The sequence below is a fragment of the Ictidomys tridecemlineatus genome, chromosome 4, assembly GCF_052094955.1.
Source record: "Ictidomys tridecemlineatus isolate mIctTri1 chromosome 4, mIctTri1.hap1, whole genome shotgun sequence".
Classification (NCBI taxonomy): Eukaryota; Metazoa; Chordata; class Mammalia; order Rodentia; family Sciuridae; genus Ictidomys; species Ictidomys tridecemlineatus.
In genome coordinates this window covers 198,089,333-198,117,297 of record NC_135480.1, presented here as the reverse complement: position 1 = coordinate 198,117,297, position 27,965 = coordinate 198,089,333, and the positions used below count along the sequence as shown (strand labels likewise).

General features: G+C 51.5%; 1 protein-coding gene across 4 annotated transcripts; it reads left to right on the top strand.

The window, feature by feature from the left end:
* The first annotated feature begins 2,043 nt into the window (after positions 1-2,043).
* Lhx6 (LIM homeobox 6) lies at positions 2,044-26,949 on the top strand. 4 transcript variants are annotated; one of them, XM_078048138.1, is made up of 10 exons: positions 2,044-2,256; positions 3,422-3,493; positions 3,870-4,052; positions 4,409-4,530; positions 12,968-13,188; positions 15,943-16,043; positions 16,260-16,355; positions 16,566-16,740; positions 20,095-20,198; positions 24,816-26,949. In XM_078048138.1, the coding sequence occupies exons 1-10, from the start codon at positions 2,173-2,175 to the stop codon at positions 24,834-24,836; spliced, it is 1,179 nt and encodes a 392-aa protein (XP_077904264.1). In that variant the 5' UTR covers positions 2,044-2,172; the 3' UTR covers positions 24,837-26,949. The 4 variants fall into 4 exon arrangements, with proteins under 4 accessions (XP_077904264.1, XP_077904265.1, XP_005320980.1 ...); XM_078048139.1 differs by lacking the exon at positions 20,095-20,198; XM_005320923.3 differs by lacking the exons at positions 2,044-2,256; positions 20,095-20,198 and adding an exon at positions 2,445-2,601.
* Positions 26,950-27,965: the final 1,016 nt, after the last annotated feature.

Below are 27,965 nucleotides of genomic sequence, written 5' to 3'. Positions count from 1 at the left end.
CTTGAGAGAATACGGAAAGCTAATGTGTGCATGTGTGTTTGAGTGCATGTTTACGCATGCAGAGTGGACATGGTCCTGTGTGCAGCCTAGAAATCAAGAGTATGAGCTCTGATATCAGACAAGTCTGGTTTTGATTTCTTGGCTCTAATAGTTATCAACCACTGTGGCTCCAGTTTGCAAATGCCACCTCTCTGAACCTCAGTTTCTTCATCAGTAAAATGGGCACCATAAGCTAGGTGCCTCACACGGTTATTGGGAAAAGAAAACAAGATCACAATTGTAAAATGCTAAGTATTGGAATGCCTGGCACAGATGAAAGTACCCAGGAATGGTAGCTAAGATTATTGTGTGTAAAAGAGTTATTTGAAGAGGAGGGGATTGGTCATCCGTAATCATGTTGGAGGGTGCATGTGTACACATATACATTGTGTACATATGCACACACTTCACCTATTTCCATGTTGTAATCTGTTCTCATAAAAGATAATGGTTCAGAGAGAAACACTTTGCTCTCTGAAAATCTATGTCTGAGAGCAATAAATAACTGGAATGCAGGGGCTGAAGTGGTTTCTGTGCATAGGAACAGATATTTTGTCTTTAGGGGACATAGGCATGGGTCTTTAGCGTTGTGTTGGTGTAGACATCCTTGTCTGCCTGCATCTGTCAGGAAGTGCCTCTGCATGTGCAGACTGACTGCCTATTGGGAACCCCATGCCTGGAGAGGTGTGTGTGCCATTTCTGCCTATAAATGGTTATCTCACCATCTGTGAGGATGTGTGTGTATTTGGGGATGTCTGAGATGATACAGGAATTGGAGCTCTGTGAACGGCTGCTCTTTTGAGAATGGATGGGTATACAAATGTAATGACAATTGTGTATGTGAGGTGTTTACATCTATAAATAAGGGCAATTACTGAGGTGACAGTATGTGTGTGACACGGTGCTAGTGGGCTGTCATGACCATAGTGCTGGATCTAAGCCTGAGTATGTGTTTGTTTTTACAAGAGGACATATGTTTGTGTATGTATCTGTAAGCTTAGTTGGTGTGTGGAGATGGGGCTGAGGCTGTAAGTGTCCATATGTATCTGAATGCTGTAGGATGTTAGTATGGGTAAGGCTGTCTTTGAGTTTGAGAGTTTTGTCTGTGCAATTGGGGGCTGTCTCTTTGCTACATGCTTCTCTGCCTTCCCTACTTCTCTCATTATCAGTAGAACCCTAGAGATGGTGAGATGGGCACTGGGCTGTAACTAAATAAATCCTAAAGGGAAGAGGGATATTCCAAGCAATCCCTCCCAAAAGAATTCAAGGGAACTACTCTCCCTTGCCACTAAAGTCCCCTCCCAGTCCCAGTCAGTGCTTATGAGCCGGTGTGCTCCCTGGTTGTTATGAGGTAGAGGTATCTGTGCAGGCATGTGAAGTATGGGTGGATGCCTATTGCCCCATTAAATGATGCAAGCAGGTAATAATTTGCATCTGAATGTACACAAATGTACCAGGCACAGTAGTGCATCAGCAGAGTATAACGTGTGGCTTCTTATAGAGTCCATCTCTGCATACGGCATGACCCTCTGGTCATGAATGGGGCTGTGCCTGAGGGCGGTGGGTGCCCCTTGAGGGAGGGGCAGTAGTGAGAGCTGTGTAGATGTGTGCCCGCCACTGTCTTTGTATGTAAGCGTGTCTCTGAGTGTATCAGCAGCTCTGAGTTTCTGTGTGACTCTGTGTTTGTGTGCGTATGTCTCCGGGACTCTGCCTCGTTGTGTGTGTCTCGCTCTTCCTTGGCGGGGAGGGGATTGGTCACGCATGACTCATCTTGAACCGAGCCGGGCTCCAGCGGCAGGGCGGCCGCCGCCGCAGCTGGAGGGGGAGGAGGACGAGGAGGAGGGAGAGGAGGAGGAGGAGGAGGACTACCAGAAGGGGGAGGAGGAGGAGGAGGAGGGGGCGGGGGCCTCTCCAAGTTTGTCGGGACCTTCTTCCGAGGCAGCGGCGCCGGCAGCTAGGGAGGCCAGGGCTGAGCGCGGGCCGGGGGTGGGGGCTGGGGCCGGGCCGGGGGCCGCGGGGCCGCCGCCTGGGCTCTCCTGCTCCTGCTGCAGCCTCTGCTCCCACTGCGGACGGGCCCCCCCTCTGCGCGGCTCTCGGAGCTGCACGCCGACTGAGCCCGCCGCTCCAGGGCCCATGTACTGGAAGCATGAGAACGCTGCCCCGGCGCTGCCCGAGGGCTGCCGGCTGCCGGCGGAGGGCGGCCCCGCCACCGACCAGGTGAGCGAGCGAGCGAGCGGCCCGGGCCAGGAACCGGCAGGGGCCGGGACCAGCCTACCCGGGCCGGGAAGCGGGCGGCGGCGGGGAGGAGGGGTGCGAGGGTGCTCCCGGGAGTGTGTGTATGTGAGTGTGTGAGCGCGCGCGAGCGCTGGGTGGGGGGGGGGGTCGCGGAAAGCGGGAACACATTATGCAAATGTTGGAGGAATTTCTCAAAAAGCGATTTAGCAAAGACACAGGCGAATCAAGAGGAGGCGAGGCCGGTATTGTCCGTCTGAATAGGCGCTGATAGCGCCGATGCGCCGGGGGCTGTGCGGGAGCAACACTGAGAATCCCGACACCGGGCCGGTCCCGGGCGCGCCGAAAGGCTGGAGGGTGATTTTTTCCCTCTTCTTGGACCCCTCTCTTTTCCCTTTTTGGTCTCATTTCCACCCCGATCTTGCCCCCTTTTGCTCCGGATTTCCCTTGGACTGGCCCTCGAAAGGCGCCTGAATTCGTGTCAATATCGCCTCTTCAATTTCTCGGCGCGTGTCGGGCCGGCGGGCAGGCGGATGCTCCCGGCGCTCGGGGTTTTATTTTCCTCAACCACCAGCACCACCACCACCCCCATCTCCTTTTTATTTTCTTTCTTTCTCTCTTTTCTCCTTTTTGCATTTTGTGCCGAGGAGGAGGAGAAGGGAGCGAGGAAGGGGGGGTGGGTGGAGAGAGAAAAAATTCGATTTTTAATTACTACCATTAAAAAATCAAATTTGCAATTCTTTGGGCGGCCTGATGGATCTCACTGATTGACAGTTGGAATTGACACTCTGGCTACCTCTTATCTTGGGCATTCACGACAATTTCTAATTGCAGGTAGTTTGTGTGTGTGCGCGTGTTTTTTTTTCCCCCTCAGAGGCTTGGATTGCAAGGGAACTAAGCGATTACTTCAAGAGCCACGGGTTAAGTGCAGGGAGAGGGGGAGAGAGAGGGAAAAAATCCAATCCAAATTCAAATTGCTTCATTAGAGAGACACCGCTTTTGTGGGGAAGGGCTTTAAATGCCCACTACAAAGTTAGGACTCATTGTTCGGCGCCGGTTTATATAACAGGCGCGGGGAGGCGCTGGGCTCAGGCTGCACCGAGCCAGTTCTGCAGCCGCCGCCGCCTGCATTCCCTCCCCCCTCCCCCAGGTGATGGCCCAGCCAGGGTCCGGCTGCAAAGCGACCACCCGCTGTCTTGAAGGGACCGCGCCGCCTGCCATGGTGAGTCCGTTCGGCTCTGCCTCGGCCCTCGGTCCCCCAGCAGCCCAGGCCTGGGCACCTGGCCCGGCTTTCCGGCAACTAACCGCTGCTCAAGCGCTGGGGGATTCCCGACCGGCGCCGCCCCTCTCTGAGCCTTGATTTTCTGGCCAGGAATGTGGGCTCTGGCCGCTTCCCGCACCCAAGATGCGCGTGTTAAAAGTTGGGGCCGTCCCTTCCTCTCCAATAGACCCTTTCATTCCTGTCCTCCTGCCTACAGCGCGGCACACCAGGCAGATTTCGTTGTCAGTTGATGCGCAAAGGGTTCGGATTTGTCCCCCAAGGCAGGGTCAATTCTGGGTGCCCGGCTCAGAGCTCTGCCCTTTCTCCCCTGCTGCAGGCTCAGTCAGACGCCGAGGCTCTGGCAGGCTCTCTGGACAAGGAAGAGGGTCGGGCCTCCCCGTGTACGCCTAGCACCCCGTCTGTCTGCTCGCCGCCCTCTGCCGCCTCCTCCGTGCCGTCCGCGGGCAAGAACATCTGCTCCAGCTGCGGCCTGGAGATCCTGGACCGGTATCTGCTCAAGGTGAGTCAGGGGAGGTGTTGTGTGTTTGTTGGCGGGTGTGGGTTGCAGCCCAAAGAACTGTAGGAAAGCTGTGCCGGGGCCAGATCCACTGAATTCCGAATCCTGGCTCAGTCACTGCCCTACTGCGCGGCTTTGGGCAAGTCTTAGGGCCTTTCTGCGTCCCAGGTTCCGTCTGAAAAGTGGGAAGAGTGTATTTCCATTTCCTTGAGGCTCCGTGTTATCGAAGAAAAAGGGGGGAGTCACATGCGCCTTCTGAGCTTCAGCGTTTGTGCCTGCAAATGAGAACTGGGGAGGCTGGGGCCGGGCATGAAAAGAGGCCCGCGCTGAATCGACCCCCATCCCCGCCCCCTCCCCAGGTCAACAACCTCATCTGGCACGTGCGGTGCCTCGAGTGCTCCGTTTGTCGCACGTCGCTGAGGCAGCAGAACAGCTGCTACATCAAGAACAAGGAAATTTTCTGCAAGATGGACTACTTCAGGTAGGCTGCGGCTGCCGGGTCTGCAGTGTGTCCTCAGGCAAGCCCCGGGCGCATATGCAGGGCCACTTTTGCGGCGTGTGGTTTTCAACTCCGGAGCCCTGGAGTCCCGAGTGCCTTCCCGGCGCGCCGCACTGGTCCCGCCTGCCGGCTTTCAGCACGGCGAAGCCAAAGCTCCAGGCCACGCGCCACTACTCGCACAGGTTCCGGTCGGCGTCAGCTCCCGGTTCCGGCGCTCCGCTGGGCTTTGGTCGCACCTCTGGCTCCGTCTTGGGTCTTGCCTGAGTTTCAGGTTCTAGTTCTGACCTCGGGCGCTGCAGTCGAGCTCTGACATCCGCGGCTCAGGCTCCAACCCGCTGGGATCCCGGCAGTCAGCGGAGTGCATCCCCAGCGAGCTCCGGCCCTGGTTCCAACCTTACTGGGACTCCAGTTGTGCGGAGGCCCGTCCTGGGAGGGCCTTTGACTCTGCCCGGGGCTCTGAATCGGGTTCAGAGCTGATCTGGCCCCAAGCACTAGCGCCGCATTCATCTCACATCCTAACCCATATCCAAGTGCCTCGTCCTAAACCCCAACCTTGGCCTCTGGCCTCAACTCAAGCCCACGTCGCTCAAGTGTTCGCAGTTCGAGTATGGGGTCTTGCCGGTGTCCCAGCTCCGGTATAGTTTCCGGCCCCGGATTCAGTCTTTACTGGTTATAGGCTCAGGCTTTGGGCTGCAGGGACGCGAATGGAGAGTAGGGCGCCACAGCCCAGACAGCTGAGTAGGAATACCTGGGCCACTCTCTCCGCGAAGCAGTGCCGCGCTGGTCCCCGCAGCTCAAGATCTCCGCCAGTTGCATCCTTCCGCCGCGCCGCTGTGTTTCAGTCGCAAATGCGCGCCTCACTGCTACCCGCGTAGTCTGGCCTGACCCAGTCACGGGGTCGAGGTCACTGAAGTGTCAGGGGCGCTGCGACTGTCTGCAGGATCTTGAGGGTGGGTGGGGGGCGTATGAACCAGGCCTGGTTCTCTGGTGGCCGGGTGTGGAATTGGTTCCTGGGAGGATCGCCTCCCAAAGTGCTTTCTCAGGAAGTGGAGAAAACTGTTCCCCTCTATCACCACCCCCTCCCAACCCACATACATCCTTCCCCGCCTCCGGAGAGGTCACAATTTCAGACTTCCTTGAAAAGACCCCAGCCCCAGAAAGTCTCTGAGGGTAGGGAATTTGGTGGATGGTAATGCCTCCACCAAAATTGAGCCTCCAGGGACCTGGAATGAGAAGACCTTGAGTCTAGGGAGGAAGTAGGCAGCATTTAGAGCTGGGAAAGCCTTGAGAAGCATGGTTTAAACGACTCTTTTTGTGATGGGTATAGAAGAGCATGCAGTCAACGTGTTTTGTCTGGGGGATAGGGATACTCTAGTAGGTGTGTATTGTCTGGGATCTGTGCAGAGGTACTGGGGAATGTGTTGTCAGCAAGGTCAGGAGTGTGTGCACAAAGTGTGTGTTCCTTTTTATAGAGAAACATTTGTCTTTAGTTCAAGCATATGCAAAAGGTGGACAGTACAGGGTCACACCTGGACCAGGATCTGTAAGAAGGAGAGTGAGGTCTGGTGAGAGAATTCTGAAGCCATGTCTCTCCCTAACTCCACCTTTTCCTCTGAGGGGACGTTCCTGCTTATGGCCCTCCACCTGGGGAACTGAAGGATGAAGGGTGTGAGGTCAATGTGTACTTGTATCTGCCAGCTGCTGTGTGCTTATTTAGGCAGAAGGGGGTTGTTACTGTGGTGTGTAACCAGAGTGCAATATCTCCTCCACGGTTCCATTTGACTCTTGGTTTGGCTCCGGCAAGAAATGGAGGTACAGTCACTGTCTAGCCACCTCCCTGTTCTAGGCCTGACTCCAGTTGGGGGGTGGGGTGGGGTGGGGAAGCTGCTGTTTGGGGGCATCTTGAAATCATCAGCTACCAGGGAGCTTGGGGAACCCAGCAGGAAGGAGCCTAGGTGCTCCTTTGTAGAGTGAGGCTGGACAGGACACCTGTCCTGGCTCTCCTAGTGACAACAGGCCTGGCACCCTTACCACTTGTCCAAATTTCTTTGCTGCTTCTCCAGCCCCAGTTCATGCCCAAGCTGGACTGAGCCTCCTTGAAGGTCAAAACTAAGATCTTGATTCCATTATTCAGAGCCTCCACTGATTCCCTGTCCCACTGCAGTGGGGTGGAGTGTAGGGTGCCCGGCCATTGTGGGGAAAGGGAGGACACTGAGTCCTGTCAGGCCAGGTGACCTTGGGCAAGTCACTGCATCTCTCTGCTCTGAGTTCTCCTTTTTCAAGATTATCTCCCTGAGCTGCTGAGTAGGCCACTGAAGGAGCCACCATAAAGGCTCCCTAAATGGTAGTGTCTAGGAATGCCTGATTACTGTTGTCACCACCAGGCACAGCCCATGATGGCACTTCCCCAGGCAGCTTGAGGAGCAGAACCTGCCTGAAATGATGAAGCTGGGTTGTTTCTGGGCTATGGGTTCTGAGCACTAATCCTTTTCCAGTGACAAGAGGCCCCCAAAGCAAAACTAAACCAGATTTTCACTTAAGAAAATGAAGGGGGGAAACCTCACATTCCCAGGATGAGAGTAAAACTGTGGCTTTTCTGATCACTTCACACACACATCTCCCCCACCCCAGATCTCTTGGGCAGCCCCGCCTATAACAAAAATAATAAAGCCCACAGAAAGGGAAAGAAAAAGAAATGTTGGGCAACACTGATTACTGTGAGGAAGCTTCTCTGAGAGAAGGTGTGTGGGAGGCAGAGTTCCCTTTCAGGAACTGAAGCTCAGGGAGGTGCTGTGCCCTGAGACTTTCTAGCCTCTATTTCCTGGAGCTGGGGCCCAACCATCCGGTAGAATGTGGACTAGAGCAACATGGTGCCCAAAAAGAGACCCAGGGTTTCCAACAGGATGAAGGACAGTGGGAAGGAAGAGTGACTGATACCCCATGGAGAGAGCACTTGGGGTTCCCGTAGTTCTCTAACCTTTGATTTTGTCCCACCCCCCCCAAAGAGTTCTCCTTAATTCTAACTCCTTTCTGTCTTTGACATCATCTTGTAAGTCCTCCTTCAGTCTCCATTGGCAGAGCCAGTGTTGGTGGCTAAGAAGTTAGAGGTTAGGAAAAAACTCCAAGTTCACTCTGGAAGGAGGTCACAGAGCCTTTGGGGGAGTCAGGGAGGTCCAGTACTATTCCTGGCTCATTTGCATTGCTGGGGTGTAGGTGGGTTGTCCATTGGCTGTGTTTTCTTGACCAGGCTGCTGGATCTCTGTGCCTCAGTTTCTCTAGTTCATTCTCCAAACAGGGACCTCACCAGCCCTTGTGGGTTCAACCTGATTCCCACCTCCTCTCAGTCTCAGAGAGTTCTAGCTGGAAAAAAAATTACCAGCAGAGAAATATGATAGGATTTACTTTTTTTTTTCATGGTTGTTGTTAAGACATTTTTTTCCTGATTTTTTTTTCCTCCCAAGAAGTGAAAAAGAAAAAATTCTGTGGAGAAATAGTATTCCTTTTGGAGGCATTCATATTTCCATTGCCATTGCAACCACAATCCAGAACAGCTTTACAGGGCCCCCTCTCATCCACCTACCTGCAGCTGTTGCCCCATAAGTAGAGAATGGGCTGATGGCAGTGCCTTCCTGGCTCTCTCAGCCTCCTGGAGCACCATGCCTACTGTATAGCTGGGGAGACTTATGTCCTGGTAGAGTGGAAAGTGACATAGCCAGGGTCACACAGTGAATGAGAACATGAAAGCCGATCAGCACAGGAGTGAGGTCACCTGCCATCAGAATACATGCCTAGGTCAAAAGAGGATTAGGGACCCAATGAGCAGAGACCCGCAGTCCAGGGGAAAGCTTTGCATTGCTGTGCTTACAATCTACCTGCTTTATCTCATTTAATCCCCAAGTTCAATCTGTGAGGTTTGATGTTCTCATAATCCCCATGTTATAGGAGGGGAAATTGAGGCCCTGAGAGGTGAGGTCATGCAGATAATAAATAATAGAACCTGGATAAGCCCTGTGGCCACCTAACTCCACTATGTCTGCCCCTAAACATTCCCAAATTTTTCTTCCATAGGCAAGATATGTCAGCCACCTCTTTGCACATTGTGGGGCCTGTAGCATGGCAAAGATCCCTGTCTACTTGTCCTAAGATTCTAGCCCAGTGTGTTTGACTTTACATAGAGAGCACCCAATGTGTGCTCAAATGTATGACTCTCCCTGGGTGGCTCTGGGAGCCCAAGAGCAGGGATAACTTCTTCAGAGGCTCTAAGTGGCACAACTTTGCCAAGGCCTGCTCATCCCGGCTGGCCCTCTTCCCTTCTGACAATGGGAACGGGGGACAAAGGGTTAACTGCCTCCCCTTGTGTTTGTAGGGCGGGGTTCTTAGAGTGCCAAGGCCTCCTGAAGTTCCTGCTCCCTGTTCAGCCACAGGACAGAAGGCAAATCCCCAGCCTTCCCCAGTCTCCCACCTTGAGAGTCCAAGCTCTGTGGATTCCATCCCTCTCCCAGAAAGAGGGTCCCAAGGGAAGCCAAGATCCGGAAAGTGGCCCCCCACTATGGAGAGCAGCACAGCGGCTGCCAGCTGTTAGGGGACAGATGTTGGGGGAACTGCGAGAGGATTTGGGGGGAGGAGCGTCAGGACGGGACCTCCAAGGAACTGGCCGTTTTAACCTTTTAATTGCTGGTTTTGTTTTTTCTGACTTCTCCAAAGGGTTTGCCTAGAAGGGAAGGAGCAGAGGGAATGGAAAGGGCTTCATTTCAACTCTCCTTGTTCCCCTCATAGAGTCTCTTGAAGGCTATCCATCTAGTGAGCATCTTGAACTCAAAATACATGAACTCAAGTTGGAGTTCCATCACCTTGGCTTCCTAGCTGCCCAACATTAGCGCTCCACTTCGATTTCCTCATGGAGGAAAAAAAAATGGGGGAAGAGATCCGAGCAAAACTCCAAAGCGCTCATTCATAGAGCTTCATTCATCCAGCAGATGGTCACAAAGCATCAACTAGGTATCCAGGGAAAGTAAACCTGGAAAGCAAGCCTGATTTTGTCAAGGACACACAGCTCCCGCTCAGCACCAAGAATATCCAGATCTCTCTACTCTCCATGCAGGGGATAGAGGGCTTGACCTTGTGCGATGCTTATGCTACTCCTTTCAGCACTTGCTAGGATGTGCAGCATCTGTCGGACACCTCTCCATCCCCAAAGCGCTTCTGTGCTTTGAGTCTTTGACTCTGGCGCACTGGGACCCAGGGAGGGGCGCGCATGGCCCAGACCTTGCAGCAAGGCTGGGTGGCTGTAGGCGCGCCCCCTAATCCCTTTGGCGCTCCCTTCACAGCTCGCGAACACCCCTTTCTTGAAGTTTCGTTGTCTCCACCGCCGATTTCGCTGCTTCCGGAATCCGGCGGCTCGAGCCCCGAAGCCCGCCTGAGAAGGAGTCTGTCGGTTTGTCAGAGCCTCGATCCGTAAGCCTCCTCGTGCCCTTTGTTTGTGCCGCTGATCCCTGTCCTGGGTGGGGGACACACTGCAGGAAGGGCCCTAACGCATCCAAACCTATACAATGACACCCCCCCATCCCCATTCCAAGGATTCAGTGCAAGGATGATTTCGTTGACTGGGACGTGTCACAGCGAATGCAGGGAGATCCTAGGGCTGGGAACAGCTCCTGGCATTTAGGGTGATACTCGGAGGGTAGGAAAGCTGATAGGCCACTCTAGGCGTCCGCTTTGAAACAAGGGGGCTGGGGCCACTGTGACCTACGAGTGTGGACGGATAACAGACTCGGACATCCGGAACTCTCAGGGCAGAAAGTCCAGGGGTGCGAGGTGAGACTGGGGACGCATCCCTGGCCCAGAACAATTAAGTCCACCCAGCCGGACAGGACAGGAGGATCGGGACCGCACAGTCTGGTGCATAAGCGGCAGCGCGCAGGATCTCTCCACCAGCGGAAGACGCCATCGCTTTTGCCCAGCCTCTGAAGGCTTCCCGCTTTCCTTACTCTGGCGGTCCCCACCCCGAGGTCGCACTTTCCGCTTTCTGGAGATAGCTGGTCTCCTGGTCCAGCATGCTGCCAGGAGTGGGAATATGACGATGCGGTCAAACCAGGACCCCTTCTTGTTCATCCTTCTGGAACCTCAGGTTTCTTGTCTCCAGTCAGTCTGCTCAGCGGGTTCTAGGTCTTTCTTGCATCTCGGAGGGGCCCTCTCGACCCTGGCCCCACACTTTGTGGTCTCCAGGAAGTCACTTGCCGTCTCTGAACCTCCTATTCCACGTGTAGAATATGGGTGCCAGAGTTGTTATCTCACCAGGTTTTGACAAAGCTGAGGGGGTGCAAAGAAGACGTTGCGCCCCAGGACCCGATCTGAAGTAAGGGTTCTGTGCACAGCTGGATGCCCGATTTCTCATCAGCAGAAATATTGGAAAGCCGCATTGCCCAAAGGCCAGAAAGTGCTCACAATCCAGATACCACCAGTCGACGACTGAATAGGGATTGCCCCACCAAAGGGATAAGCTGGGTTGGGCAAAGCCGGTTCATCTCCCCTTTCTTTCGGCAATAGAAACAAAGATCGTTTGCTGTGCCGGGCTCTTCCCTGGGGAAGTTGCGTTTCTGAGGTCAAGAGCGGTTTTTGCTTGGGGTAGGTAGAGGACCCGGCAAAGGCACTCAGCATGGCCCCAGCGAACCTATGGTCCCCTGGGAGCTGGAGCTGATGGAAGCCATTGCACTCCCTCATTCACTAAGACTCAATTGCATAATTTGCCCAGGCAGGCAAGGTTGGAACCAGAGCGTTTTTTGCTGGACTGTTTCCCTCAGTCACACAGAGGCTGTCCTAATGATCCCTGGGAGCATAGAGGCAAATCTTCTACATCTTCCCCTTCCCTCCAGGAATCCCAGGAGTGCATGGGAAGAGCCAAGGAACCAGATGTTTACAAACCAGTGTGATCAAAGCTAAGAGGGTGGTACGATTGTGGGGATGTGTGGGGATGTGTGTGTGGTGGGGGGTAGGATATGGTCAGGAAAGGAACAGCCTGTGCGAAGTCCTGGGGGTGGGAAAGTGCTTCAGAGAAAGTACCTCAAAAAGATCTTGAACTAACCTTCCCCTGTGGCTGACTGGGACTCATGCTTGGATTTGCAGTGGGAGACTCTGAAGAAGGTTTAGAAGGAGGTGGGCCTGAAGAGGATGTGGTCTGTTAGGTTTTGTAAACTCAAAAACATCTTGAACCAGATTCTGAGGGTGAAGGGGAGCCACCAATGGATTGTAAGCAGGGTAGGGACGAGATTCCATGTGCCTGCTGGAAATTTGGCTGTGACTGTGTGTGGAGGATGCACTGGCAGGGCGAGGCTGGAAACCAAGAGACCAGGGTGGAAACTGGCAGTGAGGGGTGCCTGATAGAAACCTGGCCTAGGAGGAAGGGTGGCAGTGGAGGGGGAGGGGAGGGGATGGATCCCAGAGAAACAGAACCACGGAGCCTGAGGATTGGCTGGATGTGGGGTTTGAAAAGGGAGAAGTGTGTGATTTACATTTCCACACTCCAGAGGTGGAATGAGTTGTGGTACCATTCCCTGAACTCAGAGCATACAGAGGTAACTGAGGCTGAGAGGGTTGGGCACAGTCACAAGGGAGTCATGCACTTAAAGAACAAACCTTCCCTGGTACCCGCGGTATGACTTCTGGTGCTGAGGGAACCAGGCTCTGCAACTTCCGGGAGGGGCTCTGGTGATGGAGACAGCTGCACACACATATCCCAGGACAAAATGGGGAGAAAGAAGGAGAAGAGGCAGAATAAAGGAAGGCTGGTTTCTTTGTAGACTGCAGGACACTAAACAAATAGCAGTCGTCATTGCTGTCTGCTGTGGTCATCTAGTTCAGTGCAGAGCAGGGAAAAGGAGAACTCAGAGGAGTTAAATAATTTGCTCAGGGTCACAAAGCCAGTTAAGTGCATATCTGTTTCTTCTTCCAAGAACTTTTGAGCTTCTGTATGGCTGGGACTATAGTTTATTCATCTCTGGCATTGGCATGGCTGGGGTTCCTAACTTTGTGAGCTGTGTGACCTTGTGCAGTTTAGTTCACTTCTTGTAAGAAGAATTATTTGGGATAATAACTGTAAAACAGAATCTTGCTGAGTACAGTGCTCAAAAATTTGCCTGTTATTATTGCTATCATGTTTTCCCTAACAATTACGCTGTAATTTTAATTAACAAACTAATATACATATGTAAGTGATCAGCGTAGAAAATTTGGAAAACTCAGAAAAGGACCAAGAAGAAACTAAAAATCACCCTCCAGCTCATCCTCTCAGTGGGACTTGGCTGGGGGTGAGGGTAGATAGTGTATCCAAGCAACAGGTATTTGCTGAGTCAAGGCCCTGAGGCCAGGAGCCTGGGGTGGGGGAGGCCTGTCTGAGCCTAGTCCCTGTCACCTTGTCCCGCAGCCGATTTGGGACCAAGTGCGCCCGGTGCGGCCGACAGATCTACGCCAGCGACTGGGTGCGCAGGGCGCGCGGCAACGCCTACCACCTGGCCTGCTTCGCCTGCTTCTCCTGCAAGCGCCAGCTCTCCACCGGCGAGGAGTTCGGCCTGGTTGAGGAAAAGGTGCTGTGCCGCATCCACTACGACACCATGATCGAGAACCTCAAGAGAGCCGCCGAGAATGGTACCTAACCCGCCCTGCCCAGCACCCCTGTCCCGAGCCCTTTCCCACCCGACCCCAGCACCCCAAATGTGATACACAGTGCTTTATGTGCTGGGCGTTCCCTGGAGCACTTGGAGGCTGGTGGAGGTGGGGCTCCTCCACGGTTAGCTTGGGAATCAGTCACTACCTTACTGCAACTGTGCTGACTTATCTGTAAGATGGGGTTAATAGCAGGAGACCTTTTCAAAGGCTGATGAGCTGAAGTGTTGTAAAACCTGGAGGCACTCAATGAATGGGAGGGTGGAGTGGGCTCTATTCATTGAGGCAGGCTACTCCACCCTTGGAAGGCGCTTGGGGGCTCCTTACCCCAGTTGCCTAGGCCAGTCCTGTAGAGATTTATTATTATTATTTTGAAGGTTCTGGGAATTGAACCCAGAGACTTGCACATGCTAGGCAGGTGCTCTACAACTGAGCTACATCCCCATCCCCTAGAAAGATGTTTGTTGTAGCCTCTGTTCCCCCAATTCCCATCCTGGTAAGTACCAAGCTGAGGCTTGAGGGTAGGGGTTTCATCCCGGACTCAGGGCTCTGACTATTAGGAGAAAAGGCCCCATTTCTGAGATGGAGATTAAGCTTCTAATACTGCGACAACAAGAAATTTTCTTTCCTCTCTGTCCCTCAGTCCCCCTACCCCATCTGTGCAAGATAGATGTTGGATTAGAATGATCAAAACATCTTCTCTGATTTCCCAAGATACATAGACCCATACAGGCCTCATATATGGACAGCCTTCCAGGGATCTAGGTGGAGTGGGGACTGGTAAAAGGGAGTACAGGCAGGGCTGTCCATGATTCCTCTGTCAGGGTCCATAGATGCTGCTAACTTCTCCACAGCATGGATTATTTTAAGTAATCTTTACAATAGTCTTAGGATGTTTATGGTGTATCCCCATTGTACAGATGAGCAAAAAGGTGGAGGTTATCTGTAGTATGTAACATCTAAGTTAACATACCAGTGGGTCTGCCTAGCCCAGACTCTTAACTACCATGACACAGCATGTCACACCATGCCATACCACCTCATCCCTGTGTTCCAGGGCCCCTTAATTGGATCTCAGAACCCCAGGAGGCTGCAGGGATGTGGCTGCCTCTAAAGAGTTTCATTTTTTTTCCATTTAAAAAAGAAGGCACACTAATCCTTGTCCAGCTTGCCTCCCTATGGGACAATAATATCCCAAAAATGTCTGCCTCACTCCCAGTCCCTCTGGGGAGTGATATGGATCACCCTTCCTCAGTTTCTAGACTTCAGCCTGAAACTAGTCAGGGAACACAAGAGTATACTTGACTAATTTCAGAGCTAAATGGGTTGCTCTTAAGTTATCTGAAGTTGTGGGCAGGTCAGCAATGGAACTGAGATGGAAACCCAGGATCCAGAGTTTCCTGCACACCATGGTCCATCAGTAACCACAGGCTCCTTCCGTAGCTGGACCAACCAGGACCACCTTTAGTCATGGTCTTGCCAGTTACACCTAAGCTCTAATCATAGAGGGAACTTGAAGGCATGGGGCTTCAGATCAGCCTTTGATGTTGGTTACTTTTTTTTTTTTAAACATTCTTTAGTTTTGATAGATCTTTATTTTTATTTATTTATAAGTGGTATTGAGAATCGAACCCAGTGCCTCACATATACCAGGCAAATGGGCTACCACTGAGCCATAGCCACAGCCCCTGATATTGGTTACTCTTTTGCTTTCTAAACACAGTGTGCGCGTGCCGCGCACACACACACACACACACACACACACACACACACACACACTACACATGTTCATCATAAGAATATTAGAAAAGATGGTTAAGCAAAAAGAAAATAAAGATCACTCCAAATGCCATTTCCTCTCACATTTCACCTTTACCTTTCCAGATATTTCTATATATTTGTTTATTTTTTCTTCCAACACAGTTTTTTTCCTAATTAAACTATAATAAATTGTGAGCAGTGGTTCTCTCTGAATGGTGGGATTAGTGATGATTTCCACCCTCCCCTGTGGGAGGTTTATTGGAATTTTCTGTACTTTTGATAAGGACACTTTTGTATTCAGAACAATGAAATATTAAAATAAAATCAGAATAAACTTAGTAGTTTACAATCATAGTTTTAAAAGTAATCTAATTTGAGACATATACCCAGGTTAACAAAATTAAGAATTTTAGAGAGATAACATGGAGCAGTTTTAAAGACCTCAGAAGTTGCAGAAGTATTGAAAGTAAAAAGTCTCCTTGATGACTTTTCTCTGAGGTTAGCCAGAGGTTACTCCTTGCTGACACCTTGGTGTACATCCTTCCAACCTTTTTTCTTCCATTCGTTGTAAGTTCCTCGTTTCTTGTTCCCACCAACCTGTGGATCCCCCTAGTTTCGCTCGGAGGGAGCCCAGTTGGGGCCATTAGGATCAGCCAACTTTCAGATTCTAGTGGGAAGGTTAGGGGCAGGGACTTTTTTCTCTTTGAACCTCAGTTTCCTCTCGCGTAAAATGGGGATAATACCACTCTCCTTAGGACTTATGATGTAAAGAGGACACTGAAAGAGAACTCTCCAGTGTGGAAACAGAAGTCCTTTCCCCAAACACTGAGCTCGGGGATTAAGACCCTGGGATCCCTACTCCCAGCCAGCTCAGCTCCTGACTCTTCCAGGGACAAGCTCCCCCCACCCCCGTCCTTTCCAGGCTGCCACTAGAAGAGATGGGGACGCGTGGTCAGCTGCTTCTGTCGCCCCCAGGGAACGGCCTCACGTTGGAGGGGGCAGTGCCCTCGGAACAGGACAGTCAGCCCAAGCCGGCCAAGCGCGCGCGGACGTCCTTCACCGCGGAGCAGCTGCAGGTACCGGGGCAAGATACAGCCCCGGGGACGGGGGCGGGGCCTCGGCGGGGGCGGGGGTGAGAGGGCCTTGTGGCTCCACCCCCTCGGCCTGGACCCGCGGGTGGCGGGAGGGGCTGTAGCTGCCTGGGGCGTGGCCTCTGGTCCCGAGCCTCTGATTGGGCCGGGGTCTCGGAGCCCTCCGCGCGCCGTGCCTCACCGCCCTCCCGCGACCCGCAGGTTATGCAGGCACAGTTCGCGCAGGACAACAACCCGGACGCGCAGACGCTGCAGAAGCTGGCGGACATGACAGGCCTCAGCCGGAGGGTCATCCAGGTGGGACCACGAGTGGGCAGGGCCTTCAGGTCTGGGGCGGAGCCTAGGGGTCCCGGGCCAAGCTCTGAAGCTCGCCGCGGTGCCAAGGGTCGCCCGTGCACGTGGAGGCTCTTCTTCAGGGAGTGGGGAGGCAGTCCCGCCTGGGCATCCCCTGGTGGCGCGTGCGACCCTCTTAACGCGAGGCTGAAACTGCTGAGGCTGTCATTCCAGGTGTGGTTTCAAAACTGCCGGGCGCGTCATAAAAAGCACACACCGCAACACCCAGTGCCGCCCTCTGGGGCGCCCCCGTCCCGCCTTCCCTCCGCCCTGTCCGACGACATCCACTACTCCCCGTTCAGCAGCCCCGAGCGGGCGCGCATGGTCACCCTGCACGGCTACATTGAGAGTAAGTGACCGCAACAGCGGGAGGAGGGTCTGCGGGGAGCGCAAGGCTGAGGAGTGTGCGTGAGCGACGGGGGCGGAGGCGTGGGGATGCATTACAGAGCCTCGTCGGGGAAGATGTGGGCTTCGAAGTCACTCGAATCTAGGGGCTTCGTGGAGCGGGTAAACTCCCCGCCCTGTTTCAGAGGGGGCCTGAATCCTTTCTCTTGGTAAAGGCGAGCAATTTAGCCATTCCCCAAATGCTATGGCCTGGGGACTAGGGAGAGAGTAAGAGGAGCAAGATCCCTGCCCTGTGGAGCCAGCATTCTGGTCAGTTGGACAGGGGAACAATAACCAGATTGTTAAGCTCATGATATTCCCTGGAATGATTTCTACAGGAAAGGTGCTGGGTGGGAGCGTTTGGAGATGCTGGTGGGGAGGCCGCCTCGAGGAAACACACCAATTTGAACTCTGGAAAGGATTCAGTGAGGCATAGTGACTGGGGGAACTGAATGTGGGCAGGCCTTGACCCAGAGAGCAAAGATGGCGTGGGTACATTTGGGAAAGCAGAAGGTTAGTGTGGCCTTGGGCATATCACTTACCCTCCTTGAACTTCGATTTCCTCATCTGTAAACTGGAATATTATTAATGCCTTTTATTTTTATTTTATTTTATTTTTGGTGCTAGGGATTGAACCCAGGGCCTTGTGCATGCCAGGCAAGCACTCTACCAACTGAGCTTTATTCCCCAGCTATTAATACCTTTTATAGAGTTACGAAAATTGATTCATGCATTCAGTAAATACATTTTGAGTGCCTCCTGTGTTCATAGCACTGGGAACACTGGGAACACAGTAGGCCAGAGTCACTGTGCTCCTGGAACTCACATTCCAGAATGAGAGATTGGGAAAGAGACCCTGAACTCTTAAAAGAAGGAGGGGAGGCCAGGCAGGGTGGCACATTACAGTAGTGGCTTGGGAGGCTGAGGCAGGAGGATCATGAGTTCAAAGTCAGCTTCAGCAAAAGTGAGGCACTAAGCAACTCAGTGAGACCCTGTCTCTGAATAAAGTACAAATTAGGGCTGGGGATGTGGCTCAGTGGTTGAGTGCCCCTGAGTTCAATCCCCAGTACCAAAAAAGAAAAAAAAAAAAAAGGAGGGGGAGACATGTGTGTGGACAATGAGTTCTATGGGGAGAGGTGGGAAGGGTCATGGTGAAGGGACTTCGCAGCAGGAACCTGGAGAAATAAGGGAATAAACTCCTGGATTTCTGAGGCATGAGCATTCATTGAATCTGTTTCGGAGCAGTTGCTTATGGAGACTTTCTTTCCCTTTGAGGCGGTTTTCTCAAAGCTGAGCATGACCAAAAAAACAGAAGTGATCATAACAAACACACATGCATACATGCACACACATACTCACCATCACTTCTCTGGCTTCAAGTAAAAGGGAGAAAGAAGGGAGGTCAGAGAGAGAACCACTGCTTTTACCCAATCCCTGTCTTGTGCCAGACATAAACATCAGAGATCACTATCCCACTGAATGGTGGAGGAAACCAAGGGCCCACTGTAAGTTTGTGGGAGCCAGTGATCTGTAAAGATCAAATGTTGGGGGTCAGTCTGCTGGGCTTCAAATTCCATCCCTGCCACTTACTAACTGGGTGACATTGGGAAAGTTTCTTAGCTTCCCTGAATATCAGTTCCCTTATCTGAAAAAACAAGAACAATAAGAGTTCGTACCTCAAAGCAGTGTTGTGAATGTGGGATAAGGTAACTGATGTAAAGTCTTCAACATTCAGTAAGCAATAGCTACTCTTGTGATGGCAGCATGGGCTTGGTTTGTAAACTAGCAGTACAGAGTTCTGCCTGCTGCTCCAGGCTGCTGGGGAGAAACTGGGCTCTTTATATTGTTCCATTTCTGAACCATTTGCTTAACAGGAAGGATACTTTCCCCCTTTTATTTCTAAACAATAATTTATGTTCAGCCTGCACAGAGCTCAGTAAATACTTGTTAAAAGTGCCAATGATCAGGGCCTCTCTAGTACCAGGGACCTAGGCTATCATCATTGTGTGGAGGTAATGATGGATCTAGGTGACCCTCTTCAAAGGTGGGCCACGACTCCATCCACACCACTCCAGTGAGCATGCCTAGATCTGTCTTGGATCCCTAGAGAAGGGGCTGAGGTGCCCTTTTCCTTTTTCCCTGGTAGTGGAACCTAGCTTGGGGCAGAATTCGGTGGGGTGTCTGGGCCTGCTACCTCTTGCTTCAAGAGCTGAAGGTCACCCCAGTAGTTTGCTTTGCAGTTAGTTAAAATCTTGAATCTTGCATATTCTGAAGCCTTAGAGCTGGGAAGTTGAAGAAACAGAATGAGAGCCCAGGAAAAAAAAATGAACTTTTACTTTATAGTTAATTAAATTCACAGTATCCTTAGTTTCCTAAAGTCTTAGAGCTTAGAATGTGATAAAAGCTTTGGAACAAGACCCCAGAAAAATGCACAGATACACATGGTTATTTGAGTAATTTGAGGTTGTTCATGGATTCCCTGAACACCCAGGGAGTTAAGAACCCTCAATTTAATACAATTGCTTTATTCTACAGATGAGAGATCTGTGGCTCAGAAAGACACAGTGACTTGTCCCAAGTTACATATTGATTGTCAGTTTCTGCACAGGTCTTTTTCTGTGATCAAAGAGGATAAAGTCTAGAGAGGAGATAGGCAAAGGACTTCTCTATTATAGTGGTAAACAGGATGAAGCATGAAAGGTTTGGATCAGACACACAGGTGGACTTTCCCCAACAGTTTTAGATGTTGGAATAGGGTATGGAGTCTCATTCAACAAATATTTTTAAAGTACCTACTAGATATAATGCCTCATCCTTGGTGTTGGAAATTTACAAAAATCCAGAAACTAGAAAACAGGTTAAAAACTTCCTGCCCTCATAGAGCTTGTATTCTAGTTGGCAAAGACCGGTGATAGCAAAAAACAATAAAAACACACCGTAAGTCAGATGGTTAGGGCTAAGGAAGAAAAACCAAGCTGGAAAGGAGGATGGGGAGGGAAGAGGAGGGGTGGCTATTGGTATTAGGTTGATGAAACCCAATTTGGAGACAGAAGTGTACAAGGAGGATCTAACCCGAAGAGCACAACCTTGCTTGCACGAGTGCCCATTTATCAATGAACTGGATGGTTATCCCTAGCAACTGTGGCACTTTATAAAGTCCTTCCTGTGAAGTGTTGCCACCCACCCTATTGAAATCTCACGCAGGTGTTAAGTGGCAGGGATGGAACTGGTCTTGGGGCTCCAGCTTGCAGAGCACAGGGCAGGTGGGATCCCGTGTGGAGCCTGAGGGATGGGCTCCAAGGCAACCTCTCGTCCACAGGTCAGGTACAGTGCGGGCAGGTGCACTGTCGGCTGCCTTACACCGCGCCTCCCGTCCACCTCAAAGCTGATATGGATGGGCCGCTCTCCAGCCGGGGTGAGAAGGTAAATGGAGCCAGGTTGGTCTGCTGGATCAGAGCCTTCCTGCGGGGCTGAGTTTCTGGCAGTATTTCCCATCCTTGAGTGGGCAGCCTGCCTCTGTGTGGCAGACCATCTCTGCCCAGCCAGCTCTGGCCCACTCTGTGCCCATGAGAGGCATCTGAGCAGCTGCTGGCATGTTCCACATGCGCCCACTCCACAGGCCTCCTTCGCCCTGTCCTCTCACTGGCAGGGTGGCTTCTCTTTTGTCACACTGGAGAATTTACTCAAGCTTTGAGGCTTTTGCAGGGAGGGCTTCTGGTGGGGCAAAGAGACAGCTGGCCAACTGGCAGGGCTCCTCTGTGGAACCAGATCTCTGGTTGTTTGATGCGTTGGGAATGAATGTCTAGAAGATGCTTAGGTATTACCCAGTCCAGCAGCTGGAAGGCTTTGCTTTTTAAGCATTGGAACCCTTTGTTTGGTCTCATCAGTATCACAGATGAATTTAGACGGAGCTGCTCTGAGTGCAACCATGGAGCGGGTAGGAGCCTCACCTCCCTCTCAGCTCTGAGGCATCCCAGAGCTAGCCTTAAAAGCCATTGCGCTGAGACTGCCTCTCCTTTTAGAAGAGGGAAATCGAGGCCAAGAAGCTGAAGGTCAGAGCCTGGATGAGAACCTGTGCGTTTATTCATTCACTCACTCATTACTCACAGATAAGTAAAGCATGGCTGCTGCTGGAGGAGGCCACATCTGGAGCGGGGACAGACTCCAACATTGGCAACCCTGCTGATCACACTGTGATGGGGAGCCGTGGGATGGGGGAAGAGTGAGGGCAGGGAGAGATGGAGGGAAGACTTCCTGGAGGAAGGCAGCCCCAAAACGCAGGCCTGACACTGGATCAGGGCTCATCAAAGACAGCCATCCCAGCTCTTAGGGAATCCTGAACCATTCCATGTCACTGGGACAGGCTTGGGAGGAAAAGTAGTGAGAAATGGGACCATGGGGCTGACAGGCAGAGGACTTGGACTTTATCCCGGGGCCGTGGGGGACCTTGGAAGGCCTTGCAGAGACAGCACTGTGATGGTCCTCAGAGAGGTCGGCTGGGAAGATGTGCTGTGGGAGGCATGGAGCCACCCTGAGTCAGATGGTACAGTGGTCCAGGGAGACAGAGACCATGCTTTAGAGGTGGAAGGTCCATTAGGAGCCCTCCAGTCCTGTGGATCCCAGTCTTAATGTGTCTTGGAATCACTGGGGCAACTTGGAAAAACAGATTCCCAAGCCAGAGTCTGATGGCAAGACTGGAATGGGGTACATTGACCTGCATTTGTGATGCTCAGCCCCTGTGATTCTGATGGGCAGCTCCAGGTGCAGAACACTTCTCCAGCATATTTCCTCTGGCTGTGCCTCCTGATTGAGCACCTACTGTGTATTGGGCTCTCTGTGATTGGCACAGTGAGGGAATATCTATAGTATGGAGGTGCAAACAGCCTAGTTGCACAGATATGTTTCCAAGTAGGTGGTGGTGTTCAACACAAGAATCAGGTGGTCGGGGAGCACACTGCAGGAAGGTCTCTTCTGGGACTGTCACATTCACAGTAGGAACTGCTGTTTGTTGAGCTCTTTACACACATCTTCTGGTTGATACCTCCCAGCTTCTTTGTGGGCATGGAGATGGCCTTTCTCATTGTAGAAATAAAGAGACTGAGGTTCAGAGAGATGAGGTGATTTGTCGAGGGGTGCAGCAAGTTTGCTGGACTCTGAAGTCTACGAAGCTCAGTAGATTCTTCCTTTCTTGTACCACTTCACATTTCTACAGGACTGTCTCTGACAGTATCCTTTACAGCCTCCCTGGGAGGATGGCTATGATGGAACTCCATGTCACCTCTAGAAACGGAGGCTCAGAGAAGTTGCTCATCCAGGGTCACACTGAATGTGAACACAGCAGGCCTCCATCTAAGCACCACCTGCCTCACACATGTCTCTTTCTTGTGGGAGATCATTGGTCCTACCAGACTGGCACTGGCTTTGCAGAAGAATTCTGACCTGATCCCCACCCACAAGAAACTTGTGACTTAGAGTAGGACATGGACAGTTGTACCATAAGGCAATGGGGTGGTTGGAGTGGGGGCAGCCATGGCCTTGGAGGACCCAGAAGAGGGAGTGACAACTTTAGGGGAGAAGGAGGGTATGAGGAGAAGGGCATTCCATGTTGGGAGAACAGCAAGTGCTGATGCACAGAAGCAAGGAGAAGCCTGGCTTTGAGGGGATTATGGGGTGTTTAGTGGGGTGGAGGCCCAGGGAAGTGGGGGAGCAGCCAGGGCTACATATTGAAAGGCCTGGTACCCTAAGCATTATATAGAGGGAAGGGTTAGGCCTTGGAAGTGTATAGGGCTGGGCTCAGAGCTTGGAGAGGAGCCCTGTCTCCTGGTTGCTCAGCTAAGCTTGTGGTTATGTCTGGTTCAGCCTGAAAGACGAGCCAGGCTGGGCATTGGCAGCTTTGGCTCTAGGATTCTGGCCCCTGGGTTTGTCTAGTGAGCCAGAATTCACTCTTGCTGGGCTGTGTCCCTGGATTTGTATCCAGATGCTCTGCATTAAAGTGTGTCTCCCTCCTTTGTGACCCACTGCCCTCTCACTGTCAGAACTTCCCTCAACTCCCAGGGATTTTCCATTCACATATTGTCAAACCTGTGGGGCTTGGTGGGTCACAGGGCTTGGGCTGAGCAGGCAGCACAGGACTGCATGGGCTGTCTCCCAAGTCCCTCCGAGCCAGCCTAGCTGTGAAGAGAGTGTGTCCCCCTGGGTCTGGTCCTTGAGCCCACTCATCTGGATCAGGGCTGGTTTGGCCAGGAGAACAATGACCCCAACATTCTCAGGGTGGGAGGAGCTTCCTGTCCACTGCGTCATCATTTGGCCACATACGCCTGTGCGTTTCCAGAACCACATTTCTTCCTGGTTGTGTACCCTGATCCCACAACTTCAGCACTTGGAAGGTTCTTAGAAATCAGGACCAAGAGGTTATTATTCAAATATTAGGTTATTGAGAGACTGAGGCCCCTGTAGGGGACAGGTTTGACTAGGGTAATTTTTTTTTTGGAGGGGTGCTCCTTTTAATAAGAGCCTAAAGCCAGGTGTCCTGAAGATCCAGTGAAAATAAGGCACAAGGCCGGGTGAAGAATGCAGTGTGAGCTTTGGAGCCCAGCCACCCTGAGCCCAGATCTGCCACCTCCTCTCTCTGAGACCTGGAGACACAATTAGCTTCTCAGAGTTTCAGTTTCTGCATTTATAAAATGGGGACAATAATGTTTCCCACCACCCGGGGTTGCTGTGGAGACTAAATGCAATGACTTGTATAAAGAGCTTAGCACAGTGTCCCATAGGTAGAAAGCGCTCCTTGGGTACTGGTCGTCATTATGATTGCAGTAGTCTACTCGTATCTGTAGGGCTATGTTCCAAGACCCCCAGTGGGGGCCTGAAACCCTGGATAGTATTGAACCTTATATAATAGTATATTTTTCCTATACATACATACCTCTGATAAAGGTTGATTTATAAATTGGGCACATTAAGAAATTAACAACAATAATAATAAAATAGAATAATCATAATGTACTCTAATAATAGTTATATGAGTGTGATCCCTCTCTTTTGAAAGAGTCAAGACCAATAGTAATATTCTTGGACTGTGGTTGAATGCAGATAACTGAAACTGTAGGTAAGGGGGAGGGGACTACCATGATACTATGGAGATCAACATCTTTGCTTTCCTCCTCCACCTCCTCTGGTAGCTGATTCTGGGCAAGAAACATCCTGATCAGAAAATGTATCAGTGATGTGACGGTGCTCACTGGCAGACTCTGGGCCACTTGAAACCTCCTCCTCCTATTTTCCTGTGAAAAGGGACACCCCATTTTGACCAGCCAGCCAGTGATCTTTGACCTGAACTTCAGGGGATTGGTTGTGTGGGTGGCAGTAAGATGTCAGCCAGGTGCTCTAAGTGGAAGAGGGGAAGAGAAAGGAGCAGAGGCCCACCCACTTGCTGTGCATCAGCCTCTGGCTGGCTTAGCCACATGCCTTGGCTTTGTGCAGATCCGGTGCACACTGGGTGCTTAGCCCTTGGCTTGGTAGATTGTGCCCTGTGGGCAGCTGTTGTCATGGTGGTGTTGGAGAGGTAGAGATGGGTGGTTTCGTAGAGAGCCTGCCTGGATTCCAGTGTTGGTGTATCTCTTCCTAGCTGTGATCATGGACTCACTAACTGCCACTTCTTTCAGCCTTGGTGCCCTCCCTGTAAAATAGAGACCATCACAGTAGGACTTCCTCATGGGCTTGAGGTGCAGCTTCATTGAAGCGATTTATGGAGGGAGCAGGGTAAAGTGCCCAGTAGGTTTTTGCTTCTTCTATTGTATCTCATTGAATCCTCCCTGTTCTGAGAGGTTTTGGTATCCTTGTTTACAGATGAGGAAATAGGCTCAGAGAGGGGAAGTGAGTTGTCCAAAGTCCCACAGCAAGTAAGCTGCCAGAGTCAAGATTTAAATCCAAGTCTAGGCCCTGAGCCCTTCCTTACGCTGCATGACTTTGAGAATCCCTGGGGGCTGCCAAGTGGGGCAGGCTCCTAACTCAGCCACCTCCCATGCCCTCCTCTTGCAGGTCATCCTTTTTCAGTACTAACGCTGTCGGCACTTCCGCATCTGTCCATGGGCACCCCACAGCTGCCCCTCAGCCGCTGAGATCCAGTGTCCAAACTGTGGCCAGGGATCCACCGCCTCCGCATCCACCCCCACCCGCCATTCTGCCCGCCGCCAGCTGGCCCCCAGGCCTGGCCTTCCCTCTCCTGCTGAGAACCAGAACTGGCCAGGAGCATCACAGAGTCCTCCTCTTGGAAGGCAGAGCTCCCTGAAATTTGGAATCAGGGTGAAAACAACAGCCTGTTTTTCCCATTTAAACAGGAGTCATCTTCAACTTCAGCTGATTACAATAGCAAAAGACAAATTGAATCATGCGACACCAACAGCCTCCTAATTTACAGGTTTTCTTCCCCGCCCTCCCACCCCCATTGGCCTTTATTTACTACTTCCTTGGAACCATCTCTGAATTCCGAATAGCCGACAACCCCCAATGTCATCCACTCTGTTGCTTTTGTCTGGAAAACTCTACAGTGTTTGTGGGATGTCCCCAAAGGAAAGCTATGTTCTAATTTTATCATTTCCATCTGTCTGGTTATGTCAAGTTAATTCAGAAAGAGAAGAGACACTGACCAACCCTGAGAGGCCCAGTAGGGCAGAGATGGAGGCCTGCCCAGACCAAGAGGCAGAGGGACAGGCGGGGGATGGGGGACAAAGGCCCCCATTGGTTGGAGATCGAGGAGAGGGATGTGGCACATGTGGCACTCTGCACTGGGAGAGGCACTAACCATTTCAAGGAGGGGAAAGCGAACACTTGGGACGGAGGGGAAACCCTACCCCCACCTGACTATCTAACGTAAGTGCAGGAGACATAGCAAAGATAGTATTTGATCTGTGTGATGGTGCTGCTGAGTGGGCAGGCTAGAGCTGGGGATGCTTTTTGGCTGCTGGTTCACTACTGATAGGGGTGCCTGGGCTAGGGGACCACTCTTGGGGGCCAAGGAACAGAGCCCAGTTAAATGACAGCCAGAATGTAAACTTTGATCCATCTCTGAGTAGAGAGGTGCCCACTGCCTAGGTGAGTGTGCCAAGCTAGTACCTCTGGGCTTCCCTGCCAACCCTGCCCAGAGCCAGCCCCATCTGCTCCTGAGAACAAGGCTAGACACAGCTGTTGTCTCATCCACCCCATCCTGCTGCAACTCTTCCACCTGAAACCAAGGGCTTGGGCAAACAGGACCATGATATTTATGTTTTCAGGGGATGCCCATTTGCCCCAAGCTTATTCTATAATTCTAGAACTACTTGGAGACCTAGTGCATTTCCAACTAGAGGCTGCTAGTAAGCATGCTTTAGCCCCAGTCCTCCTGCCTGCTTTTGGAAGGAGACTGCAGGACAGGGAAAGCAAGTTTATAGTTATACACAGCTGTGGTCCCTGTCTTCACCCATAGCAGACATCATTAATCGATTGCAGCACTCTCTCTGAGTCTGGATAAGGTTTCCGGATTCATATGCTTGAAGTTGGCACTTAATGAGAACTTACATGCCATTTTCTCTGGAGGAGGCCTAGGCATGGGTGAGGCCCAAGAGGGAACCTGCATTCTGTCCCTTCCAAAGATGTTACAGCTAACTAAGGTCAAAGAGAAAGCACCACTCAGAATGTGGTTCAGAAGTCATCCAGTGAAAACTTGTGCTGCCTCTGTCTGGGCACTGAACTAACAGGAGTGACCTGGGCCTGATCCCTGGCCTTGGGGAGCTCAGATCTTTCCTTTGATTTTTGCTCCTAATGATCAAAGCCCCAATCACAACCATGTGGTAAGCGGCCAACTGAGCCTTGCCCAGGGTCACCCAGGATCCTCTCTGTCTTGAGTCTCTCCCCAGGGTCTGTTCCTTGCGTGGACTACATGACAGTAGCATGTTGCAGTTCAAACGTCTCCACTACCCTGTTAAGAGCAGCCTGGAAACACACAGGCGGACAAGACTATTTATTTAAATACAAAACAAAAGGGGAAATACACACATGGAATAAAAATTGTAAGCACTTTTTTTGTAAAACCAATGTCTGTTTTGTTACATATCTTTCATGTTGTGCTTTGTAAATGTCTTATTTGTGTAATAAATAAAGTTAACGCAAGTAGAAGTGCTGGCACTTAAATCCAGAACATGATGGGATTTCATTTCTTTCCTACTCTCTGGCTAAGGGCTTGGGTCCCTGGCTCCCATAATTTCTGGGCTGCTGGACAGTGTAAAGCTAAAAAGTTGGTACCATTTCCCAGTTGGTAAATTGTGCATTGCAAAGGCATGAAGAAGGGTGATTTTTTTTTCTAAATATTGCATCATCCCTATGTCTTAGTGAGTAGCAGATCAGGCTGGCTGTTGTCTGCATTGTGCTCCCTGAACACCAGCTCTCTGCTGGGCCCTGTGCTGTCTCTGCAGACTCAGAGAAGGGTCCCAGCCCCACCCTGCCTAGAGGAGCGCTCAATCTGGCCAATGATGTAAACAGACATCACTCCAGTATGCTCTGCGGGACAAGGGGAGGCATTTGAGCTGGGTCCTATTTCTTACCCCCATTCATGTGCCTCCCCACTCTACTCTCTTAATCCATTTTTCAAATGTTTAGATATGTTTATCTTTGATAATATATTAGGCATGTGTGCTTATATGAATGTAACTTCTTTTTTTTTTTAAAAAAAAGAGGGAATTTTAAAATTTATTTTATAGTTGTTTCCCCCCCCCCCCCCCCGTGGACACAACATCTTTATTTGTACGTGGTGCTGAGGTTCGAACCCAGGGCCGTGCTCATGCCAGACGAGTGTGCTACCGCTTGAGCCACATCCCCAACCCTATGAATGTAACTTCTGTTTTCAAAACTCAGTTTGTTATTAGCTGTGGAGCTCAACCCTATCATTCTGTCAAAGTGACTGGAGTCTGAGAGGGGTGAGGTTATTCCCCCAGGTTCCTCCATGGTGCAGCTGAGAGTGGACCCAGGCCTTCCTCTGGCTGTTGGCTATACCTGCATGACAGCTCTGGGTTGCTCATTGCAGGTCCAGTTTCCTTTCCCTGCAGAGCCCTCCCAGTTTTTACCAGTTTCTACCAGAAAGTTCTGGTGAGACAGGGACATGACCCAGGAGGCCACAGGATCCAGCAACCTCCCAAGAGGGACAGTTGTGCAAAGATC

What these genes read in the sequence shown, in the direction of transcription:
- Lhx6 (XM_078048138.1), top strand. Translation starts at nt 2,173, where the DNA reads ATGTACTGGAAGCATGAGAACGCTGCCCCGGCGCTGCCCGAGGGCTGC. An exon ending in GGACCGCGCCGCCTGCCATG is followed by an intron (nt 3,494 to 3,869) that starts GTGAGTCCGTTC and finishes CCCCTGCTGCAG; the next exon opens with GCTCAGTCAGACGCCGAGGC. An exon ending in TCAGCCGGAGGGTCATCCAG is followed by an intron (nt 16,356 to 16,565) that starts GTGGGACCACGA and finishes CTGTCATTCCAG; the next exon opens with GTGTGGTTTCAAAACTGCCG.